Source organism: Elephantulus edwardii, unplaced genomic scaffold, assembly GCF_000299155.1.
Source record: "Elephantulus edwardii isolate Elephantulus edwardi_28Jun2011 unplaced genomic scaffold, EleEdw1.0 scaffold00017, whole genome shotgun sequence".
In the NCBI taxonomy this organism is placed as follows: Eukaryota; Metazoa; Chordata; class Mammalia; order Macroscelidea; family Macroscelididae; genus Elephantulus; species Elephantulus edwardii.
The window spans coordinates 19,480,362-19,489,873 of record NW_006399767.1 but is presented as its reverse complement, the minus strand read 5'-3'; the positions used below and the strand labels follow the sequence as shown (position 1 = coordinate 19,489,873).

The following is a 9,512-nucleotide window of genomic DNA, read 5'->3' as shown; positions in this document are numbered from 1 at the left end:
CCCCCCCCTTTGCTCCTCTCCTTGAAAAGCAAAAAAAAAAAAACTCCCTCATTGGTACACAATTAACACTCTTAGTACCAGCAGTCAGGAAAATCTAACTAGAGACAAAAAATACCTATATAATGAAATGATAAAGTATTACTATAAGAAGCAAAAAAAGAACCAGACAAATGGAAGAATACACCATACTCATGGACAGAAAGACTCAATATCATGAAACTGTACCAAAGGAATTTCAATTTTATTGCAATCCCAATACAGATACCAATTCCATTTCATCAGAAAGATGGGAAAGGCAATTTCCAATTTTACATGGAATGGAAAGACACCTTGAGTAAGTTAAACACTACTGAAAAAGAGAGACAAGGTAGAAGGCATCACATTCTCTGATTTCAAATCCTATTACACAACTTTGGTAGTCAACAGTTTGATACTGGTACAGTGATGGTACCATGACAAACAATAAATCAAGAGAACAGAATTGAGAACCCAAAAATTAGCTCATCTATCTATGGCCAATGTTGGGAAACAACAGCTTTTTAAACAAATGGTGTTGGCAAAATTGGAAAGCCATCTTCAGAACACTCAAGCATGTTGATGTTAGGTGCCGTTGAGTCTCTTGCGACTCATAGCGACCCTATGTACATTAGCTCTAAACTCTTCTCTGTCCTGTGCCAATCTCATTGCCTCCAACACACTCATCCCGATTGCCCCAGGCACCCAATCAATCCATCTTCCAGAGAGCCTTCCTCTCCTGCGCCTGCCCTCCACCCTCCCAAGCATGATGTCCTTCTCCAAAGACCGGTTGCTCCTTACAACATGACCAAAGTATGTCAGACGAAGCCTCAGAATCCTTGTCTCCAAGGAGCAGCCCTGTTTAACCCTCTCCAGGATGAATCTGTTTGTTCTCTTAGCAGTCCATGGTACTCTCAGCACTCTTCTCCAACACCAAAGCTCAAAAGCATCAATTCTCCTTCTATCCTCCCTGGTCATTGTCCAACTCTCTGATGCATAACAAGTGACTGCAAAGACCATGGCCTGTACCAGACACACCTTAGTCTCCAGAGACACACCATTGCTCTTGAGTACTTTAGAGAGGTCCCTAACAGCAGACTTTCCCATGGCAATACGTCTTTTAATTTCCTGGCTACTGGTGCCAAGAGTGTTGACTATGGAGCCAAGCAAACTAAAGCTGTGAACAATCTCAATCTCTTCACCATCCATCCTAATGCTGCCAATTGGTCCAGTGGTGAGAATTTTTGTCTTGACATTGAGCCTCAATCCATATTGAAGGCTGCAGTCCATGACCCTCAGTAGCAAGCGCTTCACGTCCTCCTCAGTTTCAGCAAGCAGGGTTGTATCATCTGCATAACGCAGATTGTTTATGGATCTTCCACCAATCCTGATGCCACATTTCTCCTCATAGAGTCCAGCCTCTGGGATGATCTGTTCTGTATACAGGTTGAAAAGGTATGGAGACAGGATGACTATTTAAAAAAACAAAAAAACCCAAACAACTCAAGGTGGATCAGGGATTAGGAGAAAAATAAAAGACAATAAAATTCATCAGAGAAAATATCAGAATTATTCTAGAAGCCCTAATCAACAACATGAACAGACTTTCAAGCATAATGGAAAAATCTATAACCATGAGAGATTAAAATAAAAGAATGGGACTTTCTAAGAATCAAATTCTTATGCATATTTTAAAAAAACCTTCTCCAACAGGGTAAAAAAGAAACTCACAGATGGGGAAAAATATTTGGCAATGACATACTGATATTTAAAATTTATAGAATACTCTAACATCTCAACAAAAAAAAGGTAAACAACCCAGTTTCAAAATGGACACCGTATATCAATAGACACTTCACCAAAGAAGATATTTAGATGGCAAACAAACACAAACAAAAAAAAAGTCCAAAATCTCTAACTATTAGAGAGATGCAAATCCAAACAACTATGAGATACCATCTCACCCCGGCAACAATAGCAAAATTCAATAAAGCAGCAAATAACAAATGCAAGTGAGGTTGTGGAAATATTTGAAACTTTATTCACTGTTAGTGAGAGTGTAAAATGGTGAAATCACTATGGAAGGTGTCTAGTGCTTTCTCAAAAAGCTGGAAATAGAAATACCTTTTGACCGAGCAGTTCCACTACTGCAAATATACCTTAAAGAAACCAGGGCTGCCACTCAAACAGGTGTATGCTCACCCATCTTTATCATTGTAGCCAAGAGATGGAAGCAAACCAAATACCCATTAACAAATAAATGGGTAGGAAAAACTGGTACATTCACACAATGGAATATTACGCAGCACTTAAAAACAACTCATAAAACATTACACAACATGGTGACCCTGGAAAACATTATGTTGAGTGAAATTTCTCAGTTACAAAAGGACAAATACTGCATAACACCGCTTTTATAACATAGGGCTAACATAGGAGGTTGAGGGAGAATAGGAGGGATAGATGTATTGGGAAAGAACTGTTTAAAGGGTATATAGGAGGGGGGAAAATAAAGACATGATTAGGTATTATATGTATGATGGCAACAATCCGGAATAAGAGGTGCTTTGCAAAGTGTGCTGGGGAGGAGGATGGAAGGGGAAGGGAGGAAATTGTGCAACAATGAATGAAAATAAAACCAAAAAAGAAGAAAGTGAGCTGGGTGATGGGGAATGAATGGGGATAGAGGAAACTGCAACAATGAATGACTGAAAAGCCAACTTTTCTGTAAACTCCCATTAAAATCACAATAAAATACAAAAAAAGCCACATACTAGGAAAGAGGAGGGGTCAGCAAAAGTGAGAAAGACCTTCAACCTAATGAATTGATGCAATAACTGTAATGATGGGCTTGAGCAGGGCAAAAAAATGTGAGGTGGACAGAGAATAGGGCAAGGTTACCATTTATTGTTCACAGAGTAGCTAAAAGTCATAATTGACTTAGAGGCACCTAATAGAAGAATGACAGCATAAAATATAACAGATACCCCATGTAAAACCCTTCTCCAGCTCTAGACCTCTCACTGGGGCAGCCAGAAAATAGTTTACAGAATACTAATTTTATTGTTTCTATTAGTTACTATTTTCTCTGCTGAGGAAGGGCAGGACGAAACAGCAATATATCTTTACAAAAATATTGTATAGCTCACATTCTTATTTGAAAATAGAAAACGCTACTGCTTCCTAAGCCTCACATATGCAGCACAGAATCAACAAGAAACCCACCACTGTGGCTCATGATCAGAGACAGAATGAAACAGACAGAGACATGGTGCCAGTGATATGCCATATGGCCACAAATCTAAGGGCTCTGAACGATGCTGCATTTGTGTAAATCCCTGAATACCTGCTTTCATTCCCATTTCAAGTGTTTGAACTATAATATATGGGTTATCTATTTATTAAAGGAGAGAGCTTACTTTGGCATGGGATAAATTGGTGCTTGCAGCAAGATGCAGGTTTAATACAAAGGATGTTTCTTGAATTCCTTTCAAATCTGAGATCCACAGCTTAAGAGCATTTGCTGTACATCTTTTTAAAATTGCATGACCATTATACAATCTTCTTTTCTTAGCTGGCATGAGAAGGATATTCCCATCCTCTCTATGCTCTGTTCTTTACTTCCTCAAAGCTGAGGCGGCAAAAACACTGCCAGCCTTATCCAGATTTCATGGAAAGCCGCCACTCTTAGCTGGCGCCTAAATGCAATTGCAGACTGTCCCAGGAGACATGCATGCTTTGAGGTGAATTTATAACATTAGGGCCAACAAAGAAGCTAACACAAACTTTCACTGTTCAAAAGAAAAGGGGAAAGTCTACAGGCTTACTGAAGGAGTTCTGCTTCTGTGAGTGCCTCTGTCCTCTGCTCCCCTGTGGTGATGGCTAGTTCATCCTTCAGTTCCTGTATTTCCTTCTGTAGACGGATAATCATCTAAAAATGGCAAAGTGGGAGAGTAATGTCAGCTTCTTATTAAAGTGGACTTGCAGGCAGAGAAGACATATCTTTGGAAACCAGGAAATATTTTAAGTAAACTGAATTATATAGAGAATGATATAAAAGCACTTTCATATCCACCACATGTGTCGTTGTTGTTAAGTGCCTTCGAGTCACAGGCGACTCACAGTGACCCTGTGAATGAAAGACCTAAACACTTGAATACCTTTTCATTGTTTCTCCATATTCATAGGGTTTCTAGAGGCAAGCTGTTTCAGAAGTGGCCGCCACACCTGCTTCCAAGCTTGTTTTAATCAGGGAGCTCCACCAAACACTGTCCAACAAGGGTAACCATTATCACATTATCAGTCAAATCCACCACATAGCTTTGTTAAATCGTAACCTTTAGACAAACTAATACAAGAATATTTTCTTTTCTCTCTCTCTCTTTAGCAAATAAACATTACTAATATAACTGCAACTGTCTTATATAACTCCCCAATCACATTTGCTTTCCGTCCTTCTTGAGTACCACTAGGTTGAATTTAGTAGGTATCACATCCCTATATGTTTTCATATCTTTATCTTATGTGCATTTATGGATCCATAATAATGTATGTTGTTTTCTATATAATTTATGTAAGTGTAATCATGCTGTATGCAATATAACTAGTTTCCTCCCTATACTGTTTTAAAATTATTCATATTGTTTCATCAAAAATTAATAATTTTCATGGGTACATAATATTTCAGTCAAGGAATAGATTACAATTTATTTATCTATGATTCTTGTGGATGAACATTTAAGGATTTTACTTTTGCTGTTACAAATAATATTGTGTTGAAAATTATAATAACTCTCTATGGACATGTGAGAGTGCTTTTAGAGAATATATCTAGAACTAGAATCACTTATTTATGGAGCATGTGCATCTTTCCCTTACTGTATGTGAACAAACTGCCCTTCAAAGTAGTTGTTGAAATTTATATTCTCACCAGCTGTTATAAAGTCCTTGTGTCCCCGATATCCTTACAACTATGTAGTATCAATAGGCATTTTAACTTTACCAATCAGGTACTTGAAAAATGGTATCTAATTTAGATTTCATTTTCTTTTTATTTAGTCTGACTCATAGCATCACTTCATTGGTTTTCCTGAGATTGTAAACTTTTTTTCCCTCTTCTCTTCTCACTATCTACATCACTGGGCCAATTGGTAACATCATGATAAATGGTGAAGAGGTTCAGATTACTGACAACTTCAGTTTGCTTGGCTCTACAACCAGCACTCTTGGTAACAGCAGCCAGGAAATTAAAAGATGAATTGCTTTGAGAAAGTCTGTTGTCAGAGACCTCTCCAAAGTACTGATTGTCCCCTTCTAACAACAAGACTAAAGTATGTGACACATAGTTTCACTATCCTTGCCCTCAAAGAGCACCCTGTTTTTGTTGTTATGTGCCGTTAAGTCGCTTGCGACTCATAGCGACCCTATGTACAACAGCCCTAAACTTTGCTCTGGCCTGTGTCAATCGCATTGTCTCCAATACACCTATATCGATTACCCCAGTCACAGAATCAATCCACCTCATAGAGGGCCTTCCTCTCCTGCAGCGTCCCTCTACCCTCCCAAGCATGATGTCCCTCTCCAAGGACCAGTCAGTCCTTCCTTAAGAACATGTCCAAAGGATGTCAGATGAAGCCTCAGAATCCTTCCCTCCAAGGAACAGACCAGTTTGACACTCTCCAGGATGAATCTGTTTGTTTTCTTAACAGTCCATGGTACCCTTAATATTCTTCTTCAGCATCATAACTCAAAGGCATCAATTCTCCTTCTATCCTCCCTAGTCATTGTCCAACTCTCTGACAAATAACAAGTGACTGCAAAGACCATGGCCTGTATTAGATGCACCTTAGTCTCCAGAGAGACACCATTGCTCTTCAGTACTTTGGAGAGGTCCCTAACAGCAGGCTTTCCCATGGCAATGCGCCTTTTAATTTCCTGGCTACTGGTGCCAAGAGTGTTGACTATGGAGCCAAGCAAACTAAAGCTGTGAACAATCTCAATCTCTTCACCATCCACCTTGATGCTGCCAGTTGGCCCAGGGGTGAGAATCTTTGTCTTCTTGACATTGAGCCTCAATCCATATTTAAGGCTGCAGTCCTTGACCTTCTACAGCAAGCACTTCAGCAAGCAGGGTTGTGTCATCTGTACAACACAAATTATTGATGAGTCTTCCTCCAATCCTGATGCCACATTTCTCCTCACAGAGCTCAGCCTCCAGAATAATCTGTTCTGCATATGGGTTGAAAAGGTATGGAGATATGATGCATCCCTGATGTACACCCTTACCAATTTTGAGCTATGCAGTGTTCCCTTGCTCTGTTCTGACATCTGCCTCCTGGTTCAACTATAGGTTTCACATAAGCACAATCTGGATATGAATTTGTTTTACACAATACTCACATTGTCCCTCAATCTGTAGTATGTTTTCTACTTTTCTGTGTTCTTCTTATTAAATAGAAGCTTTAAATTTCAGTGTAATCTAATTTATCAATTTATTACTTTATGAGTTGCATCATTGTACCTCTTATGGGAAATCTATCTTAAAAATAAAAAAAGTATAGAAATGAGGCTGGAGAGCAAATGAGAGAATTTTGTGCATTCAATGATTTATTCATATCTTTTATAAGAAACACAAAAGGCAATATTACAGATGGACCTCCCCTGACAGACTGCACAGGAATCAGACTGACTACATCTATGGAAAGAATCATTGGAGACATTCATTATCAGCAGTCAGAACCAGGACAGGTGCTGACTGTGGAACAGACCATCAATTACTCAAGTGCAAATTCAAATTGGAACTGAAGAAGATTGAAACAAATTCATAAGAACCAAAATACAGCATTCAAGTGTATCTCACTTGAATTTTTAAAAATCATCTTAAGAACAAATTTGAAGTAGTGACATTAATGATTGAAGACTAGAGTAGCTGTGGGATAAAACCAAGGATATTATTCATGAGGAGAGCAAATGGTCATTATAAAGACAAAGGAGAAGAAAAAATAAAAATGGATGTCAGAAAAAAAAAAAAGCTATCGCAATTACATTAGAATGTTGAGAAGCCAAAACAAAGGGAAGAGATGCTGAAGTAAAAGAGCTGAACAGAAGATTTCAAAAGGGCAGCTTGAGAAGACAAAGTACTATAAGGAACTGTGCAAAGAGCTGGAGTTAGAGAATAAAAAGAGAAGAACTTGTTTGACATTTCTCAAGCTCTGAGAATAAAAAAAAAATAAAAAAAAAATAAAAACCCAAAACAAATCCAAGACTAGAGTTGCAATACTGAGAGATTTCATGGGCAAAAATCTTAAATAATACAGGAGGCATCAAAAGAAGATGGAAGGAGTGTACAGAATCACTGCACGTGCGCGCGCACACACACACACACACATGTTGACATTGAAAAATATCAGAAAGTACCATATCAACAAGGGCCAATGGTAACAAAGAAAGAAACTGAAGCTGCGTTTGAAAACACTGGCAAAAACAAAACCCCAGAAATGGTTTATCAAGTAACATGCTTCAACTAACTGATGTAACTCTGGATGTGCTAACTAGTCAATGCTGGGGAATTTAGAGGCCGACTGTGACCAACTGGCAAGAAGAGATTCATATTTGTTCTCAATCCCAAAAAAAGTGATCTAACAGAATGTAAATTATCAAATGATATTATATGCAAGCAAAATATTGCTGAAGATTATCTAAAAATGGCTTGAATAGTACATTGACAGAACTGACAGAAGTTACAGCTGAGTTTAAAAAAGAGGTGACATCAGATATATCATTGCTGATGACAAATGGGTCCTGGCTAAAGCAAAGACTATCAGAAGGATATCAATTTGTGCTTTATCGACAGTGCAAAGGCATTTGACTGTATGAAATCATAACAAACTATGGCTAACACTGAGAAGAATGAGAATCCCAAACCACTTAATTGTGACCCACAGGTTGTTGTATAGAGAAAGGGAACACTATATGGTTTAAAGTAAGGAAAGGAGTATGTCAGGGTTATATTCTCTCTCCATACTTACTCAATCTATATGCTGAGAAAATAATTCATGAAGCTGGACTCTATGAAGAGGAACATGTCATCAAGATTGGAGGAACACTCATCAGCAACCTGCATTATGTAGATGATACAAATTTGCTTGCTGAAAGTACCTGAAACACTTGCTTAGAAGAACAGAGACTAGTCTTCAATACATAAATTATATCTCAACACACATACACACAAAGTCTTTATCACTGAGCCAAAAGACAACATCGTAATAGATGGAGAAAAATTGAAACTGTTAATGATTTAATTTTACTTGGATTTACAACCAACAACTTTCAGAAGACAGAAGACATATTGCTTTGGACAAGGCCATAGTCACAAACATCTCCAAAATATTGAAGGGAAATGATGTCAGTTTGAAGACTAAGGTATGCCTGATTCAGGTCATGGTCTTTTCATTCACCCACTATGCATATGAGAGTTCTAGTAGGGTGCTGAATATCTCATGGACTGCTTAAGGAATGACCAGATACATCATGGGAAAAGGGCAGCCAGAGTATTCCTTGGCAGCAATCATGATGAAGTTTTGTCTTTCACAATCTGGACATGTTGCTCAGAGAGTTTATCCTTTACAAAAGGATATTCAGCTTGGGAAGGTAGTGTCAGCAAAAGAGAAAAAGATGATCCCCAGAGATAGACTGACATAGTGACTTCAACAATGGGCTCAAGTTATGTCAGAAATTATGAACTTAACACAGTACGGGATAGGACAGGATTCAGGTATGTTGTTATTACAGTCAGAGATAGATCGAACATGCAATCAAGATGCACTGATAATAACGGGTGACTGAAATGCAAAAGTTGGGAACAGTGAAGAAGAATCAGTAGTCGGAAAACATGGGCTTGGGGACAGGAATGAAGCTGGAGATAGAATGATTGAATTTTGTAAAACCAATGACTTATTCATTGCAAATACATTTTATAAGAGACACAAACGCAGGTTATACACATGGACTTCACCTGATGGTATTCATATGAATCAGAAGGACTACATCTGTGGAAGGAACCGCTGGAGAACCTCAATATCAGCTGTGAAAAGTAGGCCAGGGGCTGATTGTGGAACAGACCACCAATTACTCATATGCAAGTTCAAGCTGAAGCTGAGGAAAATCAAACCAAATCCACAGGAGCCAAAATATGACTTTGATTTCACACCACCTGAATTAAAGAATCATCCCAGGAACAGGTTTGAGGCCTTGAACACTAATGAGCGAAGACCAGATGAGTTATGGGAGGATGTCAAAGGTATTATCCAGGAAGAGTGCAAAAGGTCATTACAAAGACAGAAGAGGAAGAAAAGACCAAAATGGATGTCAGAAGAAACTCTGAAGATTGCACTGGAGTGTAGAGAAGCCAAAGCACAAGGAAGAATTCAAGATACTAAAGAGCTGAAGAGAAGATTCCAAAAGGCTGCTCGGAATGATAAAGCAAAATACTACAATGA

The 9,512-nt window shown here is 38.5% G+C and overlaps 1 protein-coding gene across 1 annotated transcript in view; it reads right to left on the bottom strand.

Annotated features, from left to right (window-relative positions):
* Positions 1–9,512, bottom strand: part of KIF6 (kinesin family member 6) — a 738,393-nt gene that overhangs the window by 449,956 nt on the left and 278,925 nt on the right. The window contains exon 10 of the mRNA XM_006882159.1: positions 3,843–3,946. Within this exon, the coding sequence (XP_006882221.1) occupies positions 3,843–3,946 (104 nt within the window). The remainder of the gene's footprint in view (positions 1–3,842; positions 3,947–9,512) is intronic.